Genomic DNA, 24,560 nt, shown 5'->3' with positions numbered 1-24,560 from the left:
CTTTCATTTATCTTGTCTCTATAACTTAACATTTTATAACAGTATTTTCATCCATTATCAATTCATTTTTGCATATTCTTATTAACTTTGTTACTAATACCACTTATTTCCAATCCAACACTATTTTAGTTATTTTTTTACCTATTTATGCCCTTCTTCCATATTCTTAAAGCATTACAGCTGGAAACCACTTAATTTCTATCCAACATCATTCTAACATTCATTAATTTTGCAATATTTCTGTAGATAGTCTTTAAATTTCTTCCAATCTTCTTCCACCACCTCTTCTCCCTGGTCCCGGATTCTGCCAGATAATTATGACAGAATCTTTACCATGTGCCAATAAATTAAGGTGGCAGGGAAGCAAATCTTTAGCCTCCTTAAGAATCCTTCTGAAGCTCCATAGCTACCCAGATATCCTGTGACTGATAAAACGGTTCTGAGATTCTAGATTCTATTTTGTGAATGGAAACAAAGAGTTCTACTATTTCCTCATTCCTCTGATTCCCAAGTTTATACTATATGAGGAAGTTCCTTAAAAGTTGGATAGCAGTGTCCTATTGTACATGCACAACCTGGCCAATGGATCGAGCCACCTGGCAAATGCAGAGCGTCATGTCTGACCAAAGTTGAAATACCGACAAAGTGAGCACACATGGTTGGATCAGACATAACATGAAAAAGATTGATGGAGATGCAGAGGCCATAGATGCCTGAGGGAGGAGAACTATTTTAAATGAACTGTACTCCTATGTTGTGAGAGTAAATAACAACATTGGAGTCTGGACTGCTGAGGGATTCTGTGCCAACACAGATCCCTCCTCCTTGAGTAGAACTGGCCCACATCTTAAGATACAGGCTGGTTGGTGGTACGGAAAGTGGTTGTTCAGATACTTGGGTCCTGGGCTATATAGAGCTTTATAGGCCAATGTCTATAAACTGATTGCAGTAGCAAAATTAAATATATGATAATGTGTTTATGTTCATGAGTGAAATGTTGTTGGGAAGTATGTGTATGTAACTATGTATCATTCACCAGAGTCTTCTGTTTTTGTTTGTAAAGTTAAATCTTCTGAAATGTGTAACGTGAAGATGCACAGCATTTCCCACCAGGGGAAATGAACATCTTTTTGTGCTGGCATTAACAATTTATGCATTGTATTTTCATCTAATTGAGCTAAGATTTAAAATATGCATAAATAAGTGTTTTTAATATTCTGTTGGAAGCCACCCAGAGTGGCTGGGGAAACCCAGCCAGATGGGTGGGGTATAAATAAATTATTATTATTATTATTATTATTATTATTATTATTATTATTATTATTATTATTTTGCATTATTCTCATATTTAGAGAAGTGGGATTCCCTCCCCCCTCTAAAACAACTAATGACACTCATTGCTTTGAGATATTAACAAGAGAGATTGCTGTTGACATTGAACAAACTAGAAAAAATGTCAGCAAATTCTACTGATAATCTTTTATTTCAAAAGATTGCTTGTCATGCCACTACTACCATGCTACTATGGTACATACATACAGTGAAACATAGTCTGCAGTCATGACCAGCTTCTGTTTTGAGGTAGCCTTTGAGTATGGCCCCTTCTAAATCAGTGGCCCTGAACCCCAGTCATGAGTTGAACTGGGCAGCAGTTATGAGCTGCCATTTTTATTTCCCACAATGCCCTGGAGCAACACTAGAGACTGCTCAAGGGTGCCTGGTTCTGACATCAATGTTAAATAAGTTGGAGTTCTTGTTATTAAATATACCAAGAAAAAAGCACACCAAGAACTCAGAAATTGATTTGCGAGTAGGGACCACTCCCACTATTGAAACTTACATTGGCCTGAGTTCTTGGTGTGCTTTTTTCTTGGTTCTGACATCAAGCTTACAATTTCACGCTATTATAAGCAGAAATTATCAAAAACATTTCACTTTATGTACTGTAGAACTTTATGTCCAGCAATGTTCTCCCCTCCCCCAATTTGTACATGTGTTCACAATGGAATCTAGTGTTTTTTTTAATCTAGTTTTTAAAAAAGAATTGTAGGTGTCCATTTGTCACCCTTCCTAGTTGCTTGTCATCAAACCTTTCACATTTGTCTCTTAGCGTGTAGTGTAGAATTCTTTGTGAAAGTGTTCACCGTTCTCTCTGTGTGGGAAAAGACCCTAGACAAAACACAGAATCTCACGTTGTTTCCTTCCCTGGTATTAAACAGTTGATCTCTAGTGACCACCTCTGCTCTTCAAATGCTAGATCATGGAATCACAACTGCCATTTTAAACTCTGTCAATGATCAAATAGCAATAATCTGCCAAAGCTGTTTGCTATTTCTTCCATTTGTGTTTTACTGATGTGCACCCAACACCTAATGTTTATTATTTCTCTCCTCCACGTTTTTCTCCCCAGTCATAGGAGCATGTACACACCTTGGCCAAGTGTATGCTGACAGGGATGTTTGGAAACCGGAACCATGCCAAATCTGCGTGTGTGACTCAGGAGCTGTTCTGTGCGATGACATCGTCTGCGACGATATGGAATTAGACTGCGAGAATCCGGAGATTCCCTTTGGAGATTGCTGCGCAAAGTGCCCTTCACCAACGTTGCCACCTGTAAGACCTTGTATAAACCTACCACCCTGAATCCAGCCTCAGCTAAGCCTTGATGCCTAAATTTAAAATGGTTTCCTCTCCAAACCTACACACACTTCCGTAGGAGCAAGTCCCACTGAATTCAGCAGGACTTCCTTAAGACATGAATAGGATTGCACTGTTAATCCTATTGAGTCAGATTCAACACAGTGCTAAGGAAAATGTTCCATGAGCACAGGATTTCTGCTTGCAGAATGGAATGTTCTTCCCCTCTTCTCCCAGCCTCCCACAACCCTATGGAAGAGATTTAAGTATGTCATGGTGGGAGGAGAAGAGGGCAAGTTCTATTGCACTGTGGTAATTCTTGTTTTCGTGCTATTATTTTGTTGACTATTGACCACTGGCTTCAAAGGGGTTATATTGGGCTCAGTTCTATTTTCTTAGGCTTAACTATTGCTATGGCTGTTGATCAGTGCATACTCAAAATGGCCGTGTGTGATATATTCAAAACCTTCCTTCAAGTATTGATTTAGACTTTGTGAGATCAAGCATCAAAGAGGGACAACTTATTAAGAGCATCATCTAAATACAGCTATTTCCTCCTTCTCAAAAGGGCTATTTCATGGAGGTCCAGGAACGCTGATTCCTTCCCTTTTCACAATGAACCAGGACCTCTGCACTTCCTAGGCTGATAAAAGGGTTAGAATTTGAACTGCCAGGATATACGGAGAAATATTGTTTTTGCAACACGTTCCAGTCCAAACACCAACAAGGAAGTCTCTCAGCAATCTCCCAACAAAATCTGTTCTCACTAGAAACGGAGAGATGCTATAAACTGTTGAGCATATAAAAACTGGGCAGGGCTTGTTATTCACTTGAATACAAATAAAGCCTGGCAAGTATCAGGACTATCTACTTAGGCCAAAAACTTTGCATCCAAAGAACACTAAATTCTGTCCCAAGAGAACATCCACTCTCTGCACAATTTGCATTGCCAATTATAAATTTGCAGCTGGAAATTTCTCATGGTGTGTAGATGCTTGGAACAAAGTTCATGTTCAGCACTTGATTTCCGCTAGCTAAAATGCTCAAAACCCAGATCTGGAATCAAGATGGAAACTGCCATAAAATGGAGTAGTCTGCATTATGAGTTTTGTTTATGAACTGTTGGGATCTTTGTGTCGTTCCTCCCCTATCCTTCAAATACTGTAAGAATACTTGAGGGATTTGGTGCTACTAATGAAATAAAAATCAAATGCTTAGAGACACAACCTTTTACAGAGTGTGTGTATATTTAGGAATAAGCCCCACTGAATATAGCCGAGGTGAGGAAATGTTTCTTTGCCAAAGGCCATGTTCTCTCAGGGAATTATCTGTCAGGGCCCCTTAGGGGCCACATGGCAGAGATAGGTAAAACCAGAGATTAAAGTGAGCAAGACCACCTCTTTCTCCACTCTTTCCAACAATCCTCTCTCTCTCTCTCTCTCTCTCTCTCTCTCTCTCTCTCTCTCTCTCTTCCCTTCTGCCCAGTAGCTGTCACGGAAGGGACTGCTCACTTGTATCCCTGGGATGGCTCAGTAGAGCACGAGACTCTTAATTTCAGGGTTCAAGCCCTACCAGGTGAATTTTGTGGTCCTTTCCAACTGTACAATACTATGATTCCATAACTCAGAAAGGTCCCAGGGATTTGAACTGATTGCTTGCATAGAACTTTTCCTCTTCCTTGCTTCCATTGTTCCATCCAATTCTACTCCCCCTCCACATTTTTTTTTGCCTGTTCCTGGTCTTCTTATTTTCCTCTGGGCTCCCAATACCCAAATGAAATTAGGCAGAGGGCCACATGTACCTCTTAGGCCACAGATTTCCCACCTCTAGTATATAGAATATTCTTTAGATGAAAGTTGATGGCATAGATTTCAACTGCTGTCTCTCGCTGAACTAAAAGTAACTGGATGTGTTAAAGTTCTCTGTTACTATTCCCTTACCTGAATCATTATTTTTCATCCTAAAATTACCCGCAAGAATGTTAACTAGACTCTACCTTCCCCATATGATGTTTGTATGAATGCACACTGACCTGGCTCGAAGTTTGAGGCCCACTCCTGTCATAGAAGTTTTCATAGAATTATAGAGTTGGAAGGGACCACACAAGTTGTCTAGTACAACCCCTTTCAATGCAGAAATCTTTTTGCCCGATGTTGGGCTTGAACACACGACTCTGGGATTAAGAGGGTTCAGCCAGCTTCTAACCTGCTTGTGAAAACCATCAGAGATCGCAAAGAAAGGAATTTATGATAACAACAAGAAGAGAAAGGAAGTAACAAAGGACTATCTGGATCAAACTGGACAGAACTGTCTAATTAATGCAGTAAGACAAGTGATAGTTTTGGACTCGAGCTGAGCTTGATGTATGGGTATTCCCCCCCCAAAAAAAAGATTTGGCTGTATAATTTGGAATTAATGCGATATGGATAATGTGATGTGATTGGCCTGTTAATAAAAATTATTTTAAAAAAAATGAGATTAAGAGGGTTCATGCTCTACTGACTGAGCTATTCCTTCAGTTGCTCTGATGGGAGCAAGCGGTTTAGCACATTCAGTGAGTGCTACACATCTACGATCTTTTAATTTCCCACAATGCCCTGATGCAGCAACAACCACACAAATCTCATGGGAAGAAAACATTTCTAGAGTGCTGTGGATTTCTAATTTCTGCATTAATCTGAAATTAATAGCATTTAAATATGTACATATTTTTGAACTTCTTTTATTTCAAAAATATGCATTTCTAAACATGCTTTATCTTTTAAAAGTACTGTATTAAGCAAGGTTTATAAGCATTTTTTGGAGCCAATAACGGCATCACTAAGTGTAGAAAAGTGTAAATTCCAAAGGAAAACTGTGTTGCGATCTACAGTTAGTTCTAGGGGTGTAGATCACGTCGGGCTGTATCATTCTCAGAGAACAAAAGAAAGAAGCATTTCTACTGAACACAGGCCTAAATAATCAGGACTCTTTAGCTAAAGGCTAAATTGTATGATGACATCCCATCACCCTCAATCAAAAACTAAATGAGTTTATAACTAAAAATGTGGAGTGTCTCCTCATATTGCTTGAAAACATTTGGGCAATTTATTGTCTTTCCTTGAAAACTAAGCAGCTCCTTTTGATAAACAGGGTGACATGGGTTGTAATACATACCAGAATTTATCTCATCTAGACCATATGAAAGAAGTGCTCATTTTCATGGATTTTATTGGAGTTGTACTTGGAAAGCTTCACAATAGCCTTTTCTCTGAATTTTATTGCCCTCAAAACACCAAACGCCAAGCTGTTCAAACAGAGACATTGTGCACTGAGGGAAGGGAAAAGGTGAGGGGTACCAGGAAAAAGAAGAAAAGGAAAAGAGAACATTATTCTTTATGTCTGTTAAATTTCTGTTGTGCCCTTCCTCCCAAAGGAGCCCAGGGCTTCAAAGAAGTCAACAAAACAATGCAATTAAAAATAAAATAAAATCTTTAGAATGTTAAGAGTACCCAAAACAGGAACATCTTTAAAAAGTCATCACAGCTAATAGCGTTCAGATTGATAGGAACAGTATATTTCAGCTATCAAGCACGTGGGTGAACGTGAAAGCTTTTACATACTTCTTGAAAGTTAATAATGAGGGGGAAAGATGCACCTCACCAGGGAGGGCATTCCACAAATGGGGAGCCACTACTGAGAAGGCCCTGTCATGGGTCAATATCAGCCAGGCAGCAGAGGCAGAACCATCAACAGTGTCTTGTCTGCCAATCACATGGCCTGCAATGGTTGATCGTTTCCTACTAGTAGCTAGCTCAGCAACTCCTGTTCTGATTTTTTGCATTCATAAAAAGAATGCATTCCTTTTCAACAGTGTGGCCTTCTGGTTGTTAGTTAGTGAGTGAGTGAGTGAGTTTATTAAATTTCTATACAGTCATACCTTAGATCCCAAACACCTTGCGAGTCAAACATTTTGGCTCCCAAACACCGCAAACCCGAAGTGATATGAGTGTTCCGGTTTGCGAACGTTGCTTGGAACCCAAACATCTGACATGGCTTCCATGGCTTCTGATTGGCTGCAGGAGCTTCCTGCAGCCAATCGGAAGCCATGCCTTGGTTTCCAAATGTTTTGGAAGTCGAACGGATTTCCAGAACGGATTCCGTTTGACTTCCGAGGTACTACTGTACTGACTGTTCTTCATCCAAGGATCACAGAGCAGTTTGCAATATAAAAGCACAAAATTGCACACCATAGTAACAAACAACAACCCCCCACCCCCCAGTATTATGTTGCTGGACTCCAACTCCCATCAGCCCCAATCAATATGGTTAATTGTCAGGGATGGCGAAAGTTGTAGTCGGACAACATTTGGAGGGGACTTGGTTAGGGAAAGTTGCACCTGGGGATATGACAGTTAAGCAAAAATGCAGTCTTTCACTTATTTTGGTGGGGGAGAACGATACGATCTTTTTAAAAAGTGCCAATGTGGATGTATAGTCCCATTCACGTTTGAAACTCTGGTCAATTTCTGATCACTTATTTTCTTTATGTTTGTACTGACTTTTACTGCTCACCTTGATTTCTTTTTCTTCCTCTAGGGCCCTGATATGAACATTCCAGGTGGCCCTCAAGGCCCGAGGGGAGATCCTGTAAGTTCAAAAACTATAAAATAATGTCCTTATTTCTCATTTAAAAAAAAAAAAAAACAAACCACTGCAAGCGAGCCTCAGTTCCCAATAATACTAACACAAGGGAAGAATGAAAGACTCAGGCCACTTGCTTAGGATGTTGGTCTCCTGCCGCAGATCAGCTTAGGCTTCAAAGGCCTAGTTTTTCACACTAGGAGAAAGCTGTAACATTTCAGATGTCTAATGGGGACACATAACTGACTGCTTCTTATTGCAAAACTTGCCCTGTTTCCATATCCCATACTTGTATCCCATACTTGCAGGTGGCGCTGTGGTCTAAACCACTGAGTCTCTTGGGCTTGCTGATCATAAGGTCAGCATTTCAAATCCACACAGTGGGGTGAGTTCCCGTTGCTCTGTCCCAGCTCCTGCCAACCTAGCAGTTTGAAAGCACACCAGCGCAAGCAAATAAACAGGGAACCCCTGTGGCGGGAAGGTACATGGGCTCTGGCTTCCGTCATGGTGTCCCATTGTGCCAGAAGTGGTTTAGGCATGCTGGCCACATGACCCAGAAAAACTGTCTACGGATAAACGCCAACTCCCTCAGCCTGAAGCGAGATGAGCACCACACCCCATAGTCAAATTTGACTGGACTTAACCATCCAGGGAGTGAGACATGGGTGGCGCTGTGGGTTAAACCACAGAGCCCAGGACTTGCCGATCGGAAGGTCGGCAGTTTGAATCCCCGTGACGGGGTGAGCTCCCGTTGCTCGGTCCCTGCTCCTGCCAACCTAGCAGTTCAAAAGCACGTCAAAGTACAAGTAGATAAAAAGGTACCGCTCCGGCGGGAAGGTAAATGGCGTTTCCGTGCGCTGCTCTGGTTCGCCAGAAGCAGCTTAGTCATGCTGGCCACATGACCCAGAAGCTGTACGGCGGCTCTCTCGGCCAATAAAGCGAGATGAGCGCCGCAACCCCAGAGTCGGTCAAGACTGGACCTAATGGTCAGGGGTCCCTTTACCTTTACCTTAACCATCCAGGGATCCATTACCTTTACCTTTTTACTTGTATCCCCTTATGGTTGTTCACAAGAGCTCATTGCATCCAACAGGCAGGGGACAAGGGGGATCTGCCTCTAATGTTTACATTGACTCCCGTTCTTGCTCCTAGTGCCCATGTTTCATGGAACATCACCAAGGGCCTATGCATATAATGTGCAGACTGGGTGGGTGGAGGACTGGAGGCAGGGCAAGACATTTGCACATGCCCTCACTGCCCTTTCACACATTGGCCATTGTGGCTTTTGTGTGAACAATCCTAAGTTAGATTTTTTTAAAAAAAAATGTTTTTTATTAAAGATTTTCTTGGTTTACAAAAGTATGTGCATCGTCTCTTTTTCAAGTTGTAAAGTCTTTTCTACAGATCAGTTGCATTTGATATGAGACATTAGCAATGCCGGATTTACGTATGAGCTAAACAAGCTATAGCTTAGGGCCCCACTCTCTTGGGGGGCCCCAAAAAATTTAAAGCAAAAGAAACACTGTACATTTTCAAAATATAAGATAAAAAACAAATAAAATAAAGCCTACACACAGCAACAGTGTTTTGTGTTGTGTAGATCCATAAACTGCCATACAGCATATATTCAACACAAAATACAGTGACAATTTGTTGTTGACAAAGGACAGTTGGACATATAAAGCGCCCCATTACCTTCAGTAGCTTACGGCCTCATCAAACCTAAATTCGGCCCTGGGAATAGTGTTGTATACAGTATAAGGTTAGGGAAGAAGAGTGGGGAGGGGGTGCTGAAACTTATATTCTTTTATGTAGTGCATGTGTGGGGTAAGTTCTCGTTCTATTCACTTATTACATTTCCTTGATAGTGAGAGGGATTGTGGCGGCCCAAGCTGACGCAAGTGTGGGTCATCAACACACCATGCCTACTTGATGTAAGAAGGGGGAACACATGGGCAACACACACTGTTTTTGTTTTATAGTATTCCGTTCTAGTTATTTGAATGACAAAGGGCTTGAGCACTTGATGCATGCCTCAATTATTATTATTTCAATTGATGTTCAGGGTCCACCTGGTACTCCTGGAATAAATGGTTTACCTGGTCCACCTGGCCAGCCAGGAACACCTGGCACTCCTGGCCAACCTGGAGTCTGCCCAAATTGCCCCGGTCTCGGTACAGGATCGGTAAGTCACTCTCTCCTTTCTGTTTATGTTTTGGCTCTGAATTTGTTTTAGGTGAAACAGTACTGTGTGCACGCCATAAAATCATGAGAGATACGTTGCTCTGTTCCTCCATAGAACAGCGTTTTGTCAAAGATTCTGAATGAAGATGGGAAGTTTCTGGAAAGTCATAAAATGTTGTCAAAAAAGTTCTTTTAGCCGATGGGAAAATGGATCCCTAGGCTGCCACCACAGTTCCCTGGCCCCCCACTCTTTATAAACCCCACTCTAGATATTTGTGCTTCTTTAATTTTTATATTCCAGGGTCCCTGCCACAATAACTCACTGAGCTCCTCCATTTGACTATTTTCTGCTGCTACCCTTTCCCTCAGAACATTTTTGTAGCCTCATGGTGGCTTGGTATGTATGATAGGCTTAGTCATGAGACTGGCACCATTACAGGAGACAGGATGAACTAATAACTAAGATTTTTATTACTACTGTTGTTGTCATCTCAATAGTCTTGTTTCTTGATGACAGTTTCTAAGGACTCAAGAGTTGCTGTTGCTGCCACCAGCCTTTAAGCACCTTGGGCCAATTTCTCAAATTCCTAGCCAAATTCACGCACAACTCTGTTCAGCTACCGGGGACAATTTGCCTCTGGTCAAAAAGCTCCACCAGTTGTACTTACAGCTGCTTGGGCAGCTTAGCTGATTTTATAAACCAACCTGTGTAACTTTCTTCTGCTAAGACCTTTACACAGGGCAACCCCTTAGCCGAGGCATAGGCAAACTCCGGCCCTCCAGATGTTTGGGACCACAATTTCCATCATCCCTGACCACTGGTCCTGTTAGCTAGGGTTGGTGGGAGTTGTAGTCCCAAACATCTGGAGGGCCAGAGTTTGCTTATGCCTGCCTTAGCCCAACAGAGTCAATGGCTCCCTTCATTTAACTTCACCATCAAAGAACTGTTACACACTGGGGTTGAATGGCTTTGTAGGCCTCACCTTGCACTTTCAGTTGAGCTTTCTTTGGTCTTTGTAAAGGACAAGACAGCACTCTGGACTGGCAGTTAAATCTTACTTCAGCTTTGGGGAAGGGGTTGTGTTCTTCACCACACCTGAGACAACAGGCTCATTCAGGAGCTCCAGGATTTGCTGTGAAGCACAGCTCTGTCCTCACAAAGAGCAGAATAGCCAAGAAGGAGGAGTTTCACAGGTCTCTACATTCCCCACCTTTAGCATTTGCTGGTCCTGATACTGCCCGTTCCATTGGATTTTTGTGTCCCACCGCAGCTGAGAACCAAGGAATCCTTCTATCCAACATCTGCAAAATGCACTCAAAAAACGTGTGTCTTTCCAACCAGTAAAATACAAATTTTACTTTTGTATATGGTAACAGCCCTGTTTCCTTTCACGGCAGCTGTAGCTAATGCTGCATTTTACTACCACGTGGTGCACTTCTCGCAATGCTAAAAAGAAACCTTTCGTTAAAGAATTGGTCCGATAAACCTGCCATTCTCCAGGAATGTTGGGGAAAGTGGGAAACTTAAGTCAAAAGAAGGACATTTCTGGAAACAGACATCCATGCGGGGATCAAACCTGCAACCTTGGCATTATCAGCACCACACTCTAACCAACTGAGCTATTCAGTCCATTAAATGAGCCTATAACTTTGCATGGTTATTATGAAGTGTTATGAAGTATTAAAACAGAGTCCACAAATCCACAAGTGTATGCAAGTCCCCCCTCTAGCAAGCCCTGATCCTTGCTGCATTGAATGCTCGCTGCTGAAGTGTTCAGTAGACCTCCTTCCAGAAACTTGTATGATGCCTCCAGCCAGGAGTCATAGCTCCGGGAAAACCTCCCCATGCCTGATGATGGAACTGCATGAGTAAGCTGTCCATCACTGCTGTTATGTTTTTCGGTTGTACGTTTGTTTGTTCGTGCAAATTTGTATTTGTTTGTGCAGCCTTGGTTTGGCTTCTTGGTGTGGATACTTTTCACTTTCTTGGCCTTCTACAGCTGATCACAGTGGTATTTCCTTTTCCTGCCTGCCCCTTCTGTCAGTTCTCCTTGCTACAGCTACAGCTCGCAATATCTCCCACGCAAACTTTGGGCTATGGTTTGCATATATCTCCTTTTTCTCTGATAAAGCAACGTGTGTTCCATGGACTCATGGATCCATGTGAGGCCCTTACAATGTTCTTTCTTTACCCGTTCCTTCCCCCAAACTGCCTCTTTCCCAGCTTAAGGTGCAATACTGAGAATGATGGCGACGATAACACCGCGCGGAGAAAAGGGTTGTGAAAATGAACAAGAACTTTATCTTCAGCCTCCTGGAAGGCTGACCTTTAGCGGTTCAGGAGACAGATTCATTTGCTCCCAAGCTACATTTTGGTCAACCCTGTCACTGTAATTGAGAGCAACAGCATTATCCACGCTAAAGGAAATTATAACCCTATCTTGACTGACCAATCATGAAGATGTGTCCTATGGACTTTGAGTGGGACACCTCTTCGTTTCAAATATACAGTATTGCCAGTGGATCTGTGGACAGCTGTCAGCTCCTCATTACATGCTTACATGTGCTGGTTTTGTATGTCATTGCAATTGTGTATGCTGTCCTCCTGTTTTATGTGTAATGGCTACATCTTTTTCGATTTCTTTTTTTAATTACAGAACTTTTCTCCTCAGTATGAAGGCGATTATACCAAGTCTGGTGGAGGAGGATACGGCCAACTTGTAAGACAATAACACTGTCTCTCATCTTTTTATTGAAATTACTGGTTTTCCCCCCCTTGTACAGATTGTATTGAGCATATACTATTACTGCTTAGGAACATAAGAAGTTTTAAAGCAGGTCACATTACTCTGGATCTGGATTTGAGCAATTCTTTAAAATATTTTGATCAACTTTTTCAGACTTTTCCTTGACATCTCTACCTTACCATTATTTCTTCTTCATTCCCCTCCCCTTTGATTTTTTTACTTCCTTGCTTCCATGTTCAGCTTCTTCCTTTTTCCCCTTTTCTTTTACTCCTATATTCCCCTACTTTCATTTAAGTTTTTTCCCCATTACCTGCTCCACAAATTTCTCCCTTCCAGTCATTTTTGTCATTTTCTCCATTAGTAACAACATTTCAGACCATTCATTGTGTCTCATTCTCTATTTCCACATGGAAATTTCAACTGATAATGGATCAAAGCATTGTTTATAGCTCTTTTCGCATAAGCAGACTTTTATTGCATTTCCCCCCTTATCTATAGCTGCCCAGATCAGTCCATAAGGATTTTTAAATACTTATTCAGCATCGTATATGTGCTTTATTTTTTGATGTAATCAAACCTACATGAAATTTCCTCAGTAAAACTGTGTCATGAAAGAGGCATTCTTGTAGCTCCCACTTTCTATGTGAATTATGCAAGCAATTCATTTCCCCTTGAATAAGCAATAGCCACCTACAATTGTCCGTCCTTATTTTCTTGAATGGAGCACATGTTTAGAAGAACATTGCAAATTTAGGAATGCAGGGCTAGCCCAAGATATTTTCCTGCATGAACCAGATCCCAAATGATGCTCCCCACAAAAATATCAGGTCCAACTTGCATCCTGCCTTCATCTAACACCAGCACCATTCATGATGCCACCTGAAGCATGTGGTTTCACAACACTACATGGCAGGACCGGCCCTGTTGCGATCAGGTTTGTATTCTGTATATTCTGTTACAAGGGCTGTATTCCATGCACTGGATTATTAAGAAAGCTGTCTGCACAAGTGGTCTACAAAGGAGATAAGAATCCTGGTTATTTCCTACATCTTTCCTACTTTGTCCATTTATTAATATGCTCATTAATCACTATATTCATCCACCTTCTGTTCCTCACAGGTTTTTTCTTCCTTTCAGTTTGTTTGTTCATTAATCCATCCATCCATCCATCCATCCATCCATCCTGTAACCCATTCATCCATTTCCAGTTGTTTACCATATTTCTCTCACAGTTTGTGTCATTTGCATTCTACTGCTTGGCTTCCACATCTGAGATGCGCTGAACCAGAGGGGGGAAATAAATACCTGACCATTTAATGTTCCTGGTTGCTACATTGCTTGTGAGCTTTCTGTTTGACTTTTGTCATGTGGGTATGGCTAGAGCTTCATTAGACACAGATCACTAGACGGTGCCAAACTTCGCTTTGTGTGCAGCATTTATTTGTTCTTATTTTTTTGCAACTCTTGGAACATTGATGCACAGCCAGTCCAAGGCCCTTTACCTAAAGAGAGCTTTTTCTCCATTGAATCACCTACATCTGGAAGAACTCGGTATGACTGTGTCTGGCACAGCAATCACAAGATAATCTTACATGCCAGCTATAATGAAGCCTTTTCATGATGGGCAAACAGTGCCAGCCAATAAGAAAGGAAACACACAGGTGATTGGCCGTATGATGATCAAGTGTCATGAGGCTCTATGCAAAGAGATCTCCAAACTGAAATCATCAAGAACGGGGGAATTCCCTGTTATTTTGGTAGACACAAAGCAAGCACATCTACATAAATCTGTATCTGTGCCAGCTTGAGAATACTTTTAGATTTAGCTTGTAACTTGTAACTTGCAACTAGCTTTTATTGGCATAAGTGAAAACAGTAAACTCAAAGAAAGTCATCCAAATACATTGATAATCCAAACACATACAATATATAAAAGACTAGATAACCACTATTGAATAAATCAGGCAATTTTAGATTTAGCTTTAAAGATCTCGGCTAAGTTCCTCGAAACAATCTTGGTACAGATTCAGCTCTTGATATGTGATGGTTGCAATGGAATAATTGACTTGTGCATCAGACTGCACTTTCCTTCACAACTTTGTTTACTTATTCCGTGCCTTTTCGTAAATTAATATTTACAGCATACGAATCAGCAGTATTGAGTAAGAATGCCTTATAAGTGAAGCATTCAGCTGCCAAATATATTAACTGGTGCAAATCCTTGGATACATTAGCTGCATTATGGAATATATTATTTTGCCATTCATGTCATTCACTTCTTGTCACATGGAGCATGTCATCTAAGTTGCAGTTCTTGCAATACGATCCCTGTGCTGCTATCAGAGCGGGCTATAATTAAGTGGCGAAAAAATAAATATTCCCTGCTTTGTGAAATATATTTTATCTGTGCTGTAAGTCACAGGATATATTTCCAGTGGTCAGGAATATATTATGTGTGCTTTGACTTATGGACTCAGTGTGTGGGGAGAGCTTTGTCCTTTCCCACGGAAATTACAAAAGCTTAGAAGACCTTTTAAGCAGACAAATAAAAGCATAACTAGATATGGATGACAAAATGTGGCTTTTTGCCTAATTATCAAGCATCCACTATACAAATTTGTTCATTTTCCATCAAACCTTTGAGCCTTTTATGTGTGTGAAGTGTGTGTGTGTGTGTGTGTGTGTGTTGTAGATATGTGGGAAAAGGTTGCAGATCAGTGGTAGAGCATTTGCCTTGCATGAAGAAGATCCCACGTTTAATTCCTGGTATCTCTAGGTAGGGCTGAGAGAGAGATCCCTGTCTAAAGCCTTGGAAAACACTGGTGGTCCATGTACTGTACACAAGGCTGAAATGGATCGATTGTGTGACTCCGTATCAGCTAACTAAACTTCTTATGTTTAGCGTGTGGAGATGAATAGATAGAGAACGTGCAGAAGAAACCAACAAGAAAGTCATCAAATACTACATAAAAATTTGACTATAATTTTAGTACTAGCACTTGCAATTCAAAACCACTAGCAGTGAGATTGTTTTTCATCATAGGCAAAGGGCTCACTGTATGATTATGCTACATTTTCCCTTACTGTCAGTGGAGCTGTTTCTCACCAAAGCTCCAATTCTGTTGCCAATGGAATAGATGTGGATTGAGATGGGTTCAAAATTGCCTAGTTAAAGCACACTCTGCCTTTTGCTTCATCTTTTCCAGTAATACTGACGAGCCCTTTTGTTTCAGCATGCATTTGGCCTCTACACTCTGTCTCACGGGTATATTCTAAATTCACTGTGTCTGATGGTATTGTTTTTACAATGTTGTTTGCAGGGTGCACCTGGAGCTCCTGGCGCACCTGGCCTCCCTGGTCCTGTTGGTCAGCCCGGTCCACCTGTAAGTACAAGTAATGCTTCTCTAATCTAATATCTTTTCTCACTGAGAAATAGGATCACGTTTCATGAATAAGGGCCAAACCAACCACTACCTAGAAGATGCACCATTTCGATTTAGCATGCTTCCAGACTGTCACTATTTTGGGGTGGGGTCAATTATGACATTTCAACCTCTGAAAACTTCTGAGGGAAATGCGAAAGGAGATATCCAGCTAGTTGTACCGCCATCTTTCACACGGAGCCCTTTCAGACATGAAGCTAAGCCAGGGGAGCCAACTTGGGCCCCAGGTTATGGGTGCCCAGTATGCATGATGTCACAATGTCACATTATGACGTGACATTATGACATCATGCACGGCCCCTGGCCTCAGAACCTGACTTCTGGTGGTACCGGAAGTTAGGTTTGGAGGTCTCAGAAAGCATCTCCAAGGCCTTGGAGGTGCTGTCCAAGGCCTTGCAAGACCTCAGAAGTTACGTGGGGGCCCTGCAGTGTGGGTGCTGAGCTAAACCATACTTCAGTGCTATATAAAGGAGTCTCAAGTTGGCCTGCTCTCCTCTCCCTGATCCATCCCCAGCTCCAGAGAGGAAGATTGGAAGCACCCAGTTCCACAAATGAGTTCCCTATTTCATCCAATCTCCAAGGAGTCTGGTTCATTTAAACAAGCTAGGATCAATCCATCATTTTTCAAATTAACCAGAATTCTCCAGGTTTGAGCATGACAAGGAACTCTGGTTAGTCTATAAGCAAAAGTGGATTGTCATTATCTCTTCTGTTGCATACCAAAAGGGGAGAGTGGAGGGAGAACTGAGGCTCACTCTCACAGAATTAAACTATGGTTTTAGCATTGTGTCCAAACTGAGCCATTTTTTCAATTCTAAAATATGCAGATAGCACAAATTATTGCATGCTCCGCAATGGAATCTCTTTGATGGTGTCGAAGGAATTAATTCTCCTCGACTCCCTCTTGATGTCTCAGAAATTTGGAATTTGTGATTGCAACATTTAATGAGCCGACTCAATCCATGATTCCTAAGGTGTGCCATTTGTCTTGCCTAACAGGGACCCCACGGATACCAAGGCCCCCCTGGTGAACCTGGGCAAGCTGGTACTCCGGTAAGTATCAGTGTGCACTGTTAATTAATTGGCCTCACAACTTAATTTTGGTAAATGATCATGTTGTGTGGAATTGTAGATTAAATACTTCCAGCATTCATTAGCAGGAGTCATTATTATTGGACAGTTTTCTACAATATTTGGAAGAATACAAGTAATGCAGATTTTGTGGAATTGTGGAAACGCTTACCTGAGGCTCGCAGGCACATTTGAAAAGAACCTTGTCTCTTGGACTGGTGCAATCGTAAAGCATTGGGGAGACTACCGCCTTATCCTACACTCTGATTGGAAGGTGAAAGTGAGGGCAGAGGAGCATCTGGAATGCTTCTATCCATTTTTGGAGGCTTCGAGCATTTTTCTTTCTCAAAAATGCTTCGCTACCCATTGGAAACCATAGGAGAGAAAATGGTTAGTCAACAGTGTGACTAAATTTGTCCCTGGTTTGTGGATGTGTCAGGGGAACATGACAGCTTTGGATCCTTCAGATCCAAGCCTCTTGCAGGGACACACCTAGAATGCCTCTGATATGACCCCATTTTTATTTTATTTTTGGCTATATGGACATCAGAGCTCTGCCAGAGGATCAGAAAAGGAGGCTCTGATGTCACTCTCCAATGCTAAGAATTTTGTCTCAGATGTTGGAAAGATGAATTCAGTATTCTTATGGTCCCTGGAATGCCCTTGCAGAGGTAATAGGATTGCACCCTTAATCTGCTGAGGCAAAAGTGCCAAATAAATGTTTATTATTGTTGTTATTATTATTATTATTATTATTATTATTATTATTATTATTATCCCGCCCTCCCCGGCCAAAGCCAGGCTCAGAGTGGCTAATATCATACAAGTAACACAATGCATAAAAACAAGCGATCAGTAAATTAAGATACATCCCACAATTAATTCAAACAAATTAAAATTAAAATTAAAACTGAACAAGTGGCAATCTTCAGGTTAAAATTGAAGGCGGTTACCAACTGTTTCCACTGATATTATAAGCACCTGTGAGCGGGCTGGGAACCTCCTTCGTGCTTGTTCTTATAAAAGGAGAACTTACTTTGAAAGCTCCAGCTGTGCTCAGGGACATATAACCTTTTTGGGAACATATTTTTACAGATAATATCAAATCAATGTTCAAAAAAATCCATACAATATTTATTTATTTTTACTTTTTAGAGCATTTCCTTTAAAAAGCATTAAAGGGACAAATTGTCACCTGAGTTAATATTTTTCAGATAACACCATGACCAGGCAACATTCTCTGAGAATCATGTTCATGCTAATTGGACTCACAAAAGTGAATTTCTCTAGCTAAAGCCTGAGAATATAGATTAATAAAACAATGTCCTGCATAATGTTTTGCAAGACTTCTGAAATCCTAGATTTCACCATGTGGTGGGAGGGACAATAAGAAATATTCAGCCATGAAATTAACAAACAACAGGTGCCATATAATTGACATCACCGTACAAATCCATTGTGGATAGATTCACAGCCACTATATTTTGGAAACCAGTTTCTCAATAGCCATAATGACTACAGACTCCATCTTACTATTCCACTTCATGGAAGGTTGTAAACAGTTGCAGAAAAGTAGGGGAAATCAGTTTGGATTCCGACATCACCTGCTTGAACGAAACAGGGACTAGGTATTCTCTGTTGATTGCAGAGTTCTCTTTCTCTCAGAACCTACATAATCTGATTTCCACTGGCTATCATTTCTGTAGACCACCATATATTGTTTCTGTTTTTCAGGGTCCTGCTGGTCCACCTGGAAATATGGGTCCACCTGGCCCTGCTGGGAAAGATGTAAGTTAAGTTCATAGTTAACATTAAGCTTATAATATTACATAAGGCTATCTAAGAAGAGTCATTTTCTTCAACACCGTTGGTTTGAATCCAAAGGTGGATTGTACAGGTAGAAAAGTACTTCTCTTGATACAAGGTGTCCCCCATTTCCTGTTTTGCTCAAAGATCGATGAAAGAGACTTCAAACGCTATGAATGCTGATTTGCCATCCACTAGCCTAAGTCCCTGGTTCCTCTTATCCAACCATGCTTGTTGACAGGGACAGTCGAGCACATTTTGCCATGTGGATTGTGGGGACGGGGGGCACACAGGGGTAGATGGGCTCACAGCAGAGGAGGAGGCAGTGGCAGCTGACAAGAGCAGCAAATGGCAGACAGTGTGCTCCACAGAAGCCGAATCTGCTACCCCTCCCAGCTGTCTAGAGCTGACCACCATGAGGCAATTGCCTCACCATGCCTCATAGGTGGGTCAGGCCTGCTTGTTGAGATCAAAGCCAGAGGGTTGTATCAGGCTGCCCTTCCATCATATACACACCTTAGTACACATTGGAAGACCTGCACAGGGTGTTCATTATTTGCACAATGAGTTGTGAGAATAGATCAATTAAAGTCAACAAGACATTATTGTTCTTCTCATAAAGGAATGCTGTTCACAAGAGTGATTTTTCTGTTGTAGGTCTGGTCCTTCTTTTGAACTCTTAAGAATTTACTGAGACACTATAGCAAGACAATGCATTATTATTATTATTATTATTATTATTATTATTATTATTATTATCTCTCTTTAGGGAGAATCTGGAAGACCGGGCAGAACTGGTGAACGTGGATTACCTGGTACTCCTGTAAGGAAGGAAAAAAATATTTTCTTGGTTTTGAGTATAAATATGGGTGGTTCTGGAAATGTGGTCCAATCTGAATGTGGCTGAGGACAGTGTTGAAGTGGTGTTTATCATTAGGGCAATTCTGATATGTGCCGTCATGCTTTTGAAAGTAGTCGTGTTCCGGCCACTGACATACACAACATCCATGTTGAGTGCATGTTCAGTGAGGCTGTGAAGGGGCTCTTCTCTTGAAATTACCCAATGTCAGGGACTGGGCAGAGGAGGAGTGGTGGAGACTGCCTCCCCATCCTGACCCTTCCAGGGAGGAGGAAGAGTAAGACAGTTTAGAATTACAACAGGGGGTTGAGGAAGGTCACAGCTCAGAGGCAGATGAGGGGGAAAGTTGGGAATTCATGGGAGAGGAGGAGGCAGAACCGGAACAGCAGCTGGGTGACACAGTGTCTTTAGAAAGTATTCTAGACCCCTCATCTCCCAGAACCTGGTGAGCCTTAAAAGTAGGAGAGCAAGGAGCTCAAAGACAGAGGGCACCATAGAGGAGGTGATGATGATGACGAATAAGGAAGTAGGAGAGATGGGGGGGTGGAGATTCACTCGGGACAGCGCCATTATCTAAGAGACTGGGTTCTATAGCCTCTCTCTGTAAATATTGACTAAAAAAGGACAGTAAGGAAATTTCTATTGTCTTTATACTTTCCTGGGAAACCAGCCAGGAGTTGCTGACAGCATCCTGTCACCCAAACACATCAAGCTGCTCAGGATCTCCCTTGCATGGAGAAGCTCTTTACATGTACATGTAACTAGGCACAGCAGGTACATCCAAACGCTGGTCAGATATGCAGGTAGCAGGGTACGTAACCACACTGCCTGCCAGAAGTGACAAGACCCCAAGGGGGGTTGTTTGAACTCCCTGCTGGAAGCCATGCATTTCAGGATTGTCCCAATGGGGGGAGGGAAAAAAACCCACTTCCCAATTTGGAGAGTATTTCCATAGTATCATGTTGTGTAGCAGTTGCAGAAATGTGGCTCTTGGATGCTGTGGGAATGAAGACCACATGTGTTGGGTGAAATCAGGCCATTACTTTATGGCTATACAGCAGGTAAGTAGGGGTGGCATGGCAGTAGCGTGAGGATCAGGTCATATTCCAATCAGCCCTTGCTGTTGAAATAGTGCTCTCCACTCGTTATGGCTGGGAAACACTCATTGCAGTCTTGGGAGTTGACCAGTGCTGACCCTTGTGTGGGACAGGCACATCCATAACTTTGAAAGCAACTTAGTATGTGTTATGCATCAAAACTATTGGTTTCAAGCCTTATTGACAAATTCAGGCTTTCACTTCTACAGAGTATGGGAACTACAAATAACAATGTGCTCAGAGATTTGTTCATTTGTCTGTCTGTCTGTCTGTCTGTCTGTCTGTCTGTCTGTCTGTTTCAAACTGAGTGATACCCAGAATTAGCCATGCTTAGAACAAACCCAGTGAAATCGGTGGATTTACTCTGAGTATGAATTACCGTATTTTTTGCTCTATAAGACACACTTTTTCCCTCCTAAAAAGTAAGGGGAAATGTGTGTGCGTCTTATGGAGCGAATGCAGGCTGCGCAGCTATCCCAGAAGCCAGAACAGCAAGAGGGATCGCTGCACAGCGCTCCCTCTCGCTGTTCTAGCTTCTGGCTTAGCCGCGTGAAGCCTCTTCAGGGCAGAGGGAGCCTTCATCCCACTGCCCTGAAGAGACTGTGCGTGGCTATCCCAGAAGCCAGAACAGCGAGAAGAATCGCTGCAAAGCGATCCCTCTTGCTGTTCCGGCTTCTGGGATTCAGAATACTTTTTTTCTTGTTTTCCTCCTCCAAAAACTAGGTGCGTCTTATGGTCTGGTGCGTCTTACAGAGCGAAAAATATGGTATTTGGATATCACTCTAAGTCACATTTAGGAAACCCTTGGCCCTCCAGATGTTGCTAAATGACAACTCCCATCATCCTTTGCTTGCTGGGGCTGATGGGAATTGTAGTTCAGAAACAACCAGGGAGCCACTGAACTGAGAATGCAATAAAAACTCTTTCAATGAATATTTATATAAAATGATCTCCGTTTTACATGCGCCTTCATGGATTCTTTTTCTACTACCTCTCATTTCCATTTAGGGTCACAAAGGTCCCCCTGGCATGCCTGGCATGCCTGGAATGAAAGGTCACCGAGTAAGTATTTTAACTTCAGCCAATGCATGGTAGAAGGCATATCAACAAGCGGTAATTCTCCCAGTTCTTGTATATAGCAGAATCTTACTCAAGCCAATGAGATGTTTGTTCACTGAAACACTTTTCTAAGCTAAACTCGCTGAAGCCCCAAAGATCAGGGCCCCAATTCAACCAGTTACTGTAGGCAGGACAAGGTAACTGCAATTAGCTTTTGTTGGCTTGGGGTCCGGTTGTGTTAGCAAGTATTCACTGGCAGAGTCAGTGAAATTGGAAATATTCTCAGATGAGAACAATTTTTCATTAGCACTGCTGTGCTCAGGCAATTTCTATGGAGAATTCTTTTTTCTATATAGATTGGCTTTGGAGATATGCAGGCCCATTTCCTTGGATTCTGCATTCCTGGGCTTACTTTTTCTCTGGCATTAAGAACAGATTTTCAGATTTTCCCCTGAAGATTCTCCTTTTGTTGTTGTTCTATATTATTTTAATTTGGCAGCTGCTATTTCCCTCCCACAATGCTGTTTCCCTCCCATGATTGGAGAATCCAAAATGGTGGTCAGACTGGCAACACAATTGATGTTGCTTCCACTTGAGAAACTGTTGGATAATGTTTCCTCCCCCTGTAGAATAAATAATAAATAAATAGAAATTATGTGAAATTCTTAACCGCCTCCTCCCTGAAGTTTCTTTGACCATAGTTAAGGTAAATGATTTCTATTTGTGCGTCTCTACTCAGATGTAGGCAGTGCTTTTCTTCCCCAAAAAATGTTTAGGAGTACTCTCATTTTGACTCAAGAAACTCACCATTTTATAGTTCAAATTGGGGAAAATAAATACAGTAAATGGACAAAAGTACAAAGATTCAAAAAATGTTTAGTGGTATGCATACCCCTGCGTCCCCCCCAGAAAAAAAAAGCACTGGGTGCAGGGGAAAATGAACAGAGCAAACTCTGTTGTTTATCAAAATGGGGGGCGGGGAGAATGGCATTTTCCAAGGAGATGTGCTAATATATTTATTTCCTTTCACAAAGGGATTTGATGGAAGAGACGGTGCCAAAGGTGATGCAGGTGCTCCTGGTCTGAAGGTAAAATATGTTTATTCTATATACTGTACAGAACCGATTCTACCAAATTAGGGATTGTTTTAAATGTTTGCCTGAAGGGGCCATTAAGCTGTATTATGAGGCTGCATGCTTGGTTTGGTGGAAAGAGTGGATGACCCTGAATATGGGATTTTTAAGCGCATTTAGCTAAACATTCGTCTAGCCTTCTCTGCTTGCACAATAAGGTTTCCCAAACACAGGGGGGACTGTAAGTGGGTTCTGCCAAATGCAAAGTTGGGGTGAGAGTAGCATGCACAGCCCCACACCAGTTCCATGAATAGAATTAGGAATGCCTGAATAGAGTTTAGGGCGGCAATTTTATATACCCTTACCCGGTAGTAGGGATGGGTGACAAATTCAGTTTGGTTCACAAGACATAATATATACAGCTGTCCTTTGGAGCTCTCTGAATTTTGCACTTCTCTGCCATAAAAGGTATACAATGGCTATGTTGCAGGAAAGTGTCCATTCTATTAATTAATGCATTCTATTAATAAAAATCACATGCAAAAATGCCTTACATGAGGGGGAAATTGCTTGCAAAAAATGTGTATATTTGGCAAAACTATAGTTAAAATGGTGTGTATATTGTGAGAAATGTACCTACGAATTTTCACGAGGACATTTTATACATATATATTTCTCAAACTGATGCAAAAATGTGTGAATTTGAACTTAAGAATAGAAAAATAAGAAACTGAGAGAAAACTTGAGACTGACAGGTTCTACTATCTCTACCTAAAAGCAAGCCATGCCAAAATCAGTGGCGCTTGCTTCATTCTGAGCCTGAGTAAACCTGTGTATTATTGCACCATAGTATTTGTCTAATTATGCAACCCCTTCACACAATTAATTTAAGAAGAATAGGAAAATATTTACCATTTCACACAAGGTTCTAATTCCAGAGATCCCTGTGTTCAGCAAAGCCCGGCAGGAACTCTACAACACACAAAGACCTCTTTACATGCTCACCCAGTTGTCTCTGGTGATGTTGATCTTACTTCCCAAGCAAATGATCTATCTCGCCTATGGTCCAATCCAGTCAGGATCACTGCATGTATAGCCCAAGACAGTGCAGGCAGATTTGACCTATGTATTGCATTTTTATTTTTATTTTACATATGAGGGTCTGATCCAAAAAGCAATCCTCATATAAATGCCTGCTTCCATGAACTTATTGTCCTTGCTGGATCAGGGTAAAATATTTAACAATTCACAAAAAAAAAAAAACAGTTTTCAAAACTGTGAAACAATATACGCCGCACATTTATAAAATGTGAAGCAATATATGCTGTATATTTATCCAGTGTTTTCTTTATTAAATAGGGTGAGAACGGTCTTCCTGGAGAAAATGGATCCCCCGGACCAATGGTAATTTGTTTATTTCAAAACAATTGAGTAGGAAGTCTCAAAATAAATACTTGATAGAACATTCAGCTATTGGATTAAATTTATGTGCATTGTGCCCTTTGATATAAATACTTCCAGGGCAGCACACACAGGCAAAACATTAAGATGACCATTATTATTATTATTATTATTATTATTATTATTATTATTATTAAAAATGTAAATAAAACAAGTATAATAGCTATAAAATAATCACATAGGAACAGTTAAAAACCTGGAAAATTAAAACAGTTTTGTTTTCCTCTGGCTGAAAAAGATAGCATAGTAGATGCCACAAATGGGGGAAGATTCCGTAAATGGAATTCCACAGCTGAGAAAGTCACCTCCCTCACTTCAAAAGGTGGGGATATCAAATAGAGCACCTCTGATGATTGTGATATCAGTTTATGACAGGCTATTATGGAGGCAGGGTGTTCCTTCAAGTATCAGTCCCATTTCAAGCTGTATAGGGTTTCAAAGGTAAGCACTTACCTTTTGAATAGCCTGCAGAAATGAGCTTATAGTCTGTGGAGTTGTTT

The 24,560-nt window shown here is 41.3% G+C and overlaps 1 protein-coding gene across 2 annotated transcripts in view; it reads left to right on the top strand.

Annotated features, from left to right (window-relative positions):
- Positions 1-24,560, top strand: part of COL3A1 (collagen type III alpha 1 chain) — a 95,298-nt gene that overhangs the window by 30,358 nt on the left and 40,380 nt on the right. Inside the window, exons 2-12 of one of the 2 annotated variants that reach the window (XM_083626256.1) lie at positions 2,411-2,613; positions 7,216-7,266; positions 9,326-9,445; positions 12,102-12,164; positions 15,512-15,574; positions 16,634-16,687; positions 18,440-18,493; positions 19,281-19,334; positions 21,476-21,529; positions 22,561-22,614; positions 23,959-24,003. In XM_083626256.1, the coding sequence (XP_083482382.1) occupies positions 2,411-2,613; positions 7,216-7,266; positions 9,326-9,445; positions 12,102-12,164; positions 15,512-15,574; positions 16,634-16,687; positions 18,440-18,493; positions 19,281-19,334; positions 21,476-21,529; positions 22,561-22,614; positions 23,959-24,003 (815 nt within the window). Of the gene's footprint in view, positions 1-2,410; positions 2,614-7,215; positions 7,267-9,325; positions 9,446-12,101; positions 12,165-15,511; positions 15,575-15,947; positions 16,306-16,633; positions 16,688-18,439; positions 18,494-19,280; positions 19,335-21,475; positions 21,530-22,560; positions 22,615-23,958; positions 24,004-24,560 lie in introns of those variants that run through there. The other variant, XM_083626257.1, reaches the window with a different exon arrangement.

This window comes from Podarcis filfolensis (assembly GCF_964270895.1).
Source record: "Podarcis filfolensis genome assembly, chromosome: 1".
Taxonomy (NCBI): Eukaryota; Metazoa; Chordata; class Lepidosauria; order Squamata; family Lacertidae; genus Podarcis; species Podarcis filfolensis.
Note: the sequence above shows the minus strand (reverse complement) of the source record. Positions and strands in the feature narration are given on the sequence as shown.